General features: G+C 53.5%; 1 protein-coding gene across 1 annotated transcript in view; it reads right to left on the bottom strand.

Annotated features, from left to right (window-relative positions):
- SRRT (serrate, RNA effector molecule) overlaps positions 1 to 565 on the bottom strand; it is a gene marked incomplete at its 3' end in the record, with an annotated part of 29,055 nt that overhangs the window by 10,818 nt on the left and 17,672 nt on the right. The window contains exon 16 of the mRNA XM_017736411.1: positions 4 to 7. Coding sequence (XP_017591900.1) covers positions 4 to 7 — 4 coding nt within the window. The remainder of the gene's footprint in view (positions 1 to 3; positions 8 to 565) is intronic.

Below are 565 nucleotides of genomic sequence, written 5' to 3'. Positions count from 1 at the left end.
CACCATCCTGGGGGCAGAGGGGGGCCAGGGGGGGTCAGAATCCACCCCGACCCCAAAAGGGACCCCGAAATCCGCCCCGACCCCAAAATGGGTCTGAATTCCCCGAATTTGGGTGTGATCCCCCCCCACATTACATTAAAAACCTCCAAAATTGCGTCAGGACCCCCAATTTTAAAGCTCTCCCCCGATTCTGGGGTTCCTCCCCAGTTCTGGGGCCTCTTCCCTCCCTTTTTGAGGTCGTACTTTTTTTAGCAAAACTATTTCCTGGTGCTCAGGGCACTACAGCCCTCCTGCTTGCATCTATCCTTTACTTTTTTGGGCTGATTTGTCTGTCTCCTTGCTGGCTACACTTGTGCAGTTGTGTAAACAGTTTGTAATGCATCTGTGCTCCTCAAGGATTCTCTGGCTCCCTGTTTCTCTGGAGGGAAGGGTGTAATTAGAGTCTCCCACCGAATTCCTGTGGGTAATCACACACGGACCGTTGTCCCAAACCGGCCCTGACCCTCTGGGCACCAGTGCAGGAAGAGCCAACAGGCTCCTTCCTGGCCTTGCAAAATAGCAGGAA

The sequence above is a fragment of the Corvus brachyrhynchos genome, unplaced genomic scaffold (genome assembly GCF_000691975.1).
Source record: "Corvus brachyrhynchos isolate BGI_N302 unplaced genomic scaffold, ASM69197v1 scaffold1176, whole genome shotgun sequence".
Taxonomy (NCBI): Eukaryota; Metazoa; Chordata; class Aves; order Passeriformes; family Corvidae; genus Corvus; species Corvus brachyrhynchos.
This window is presented reverse-complemented; position numbering and strand designations above follow the sequence as displayed.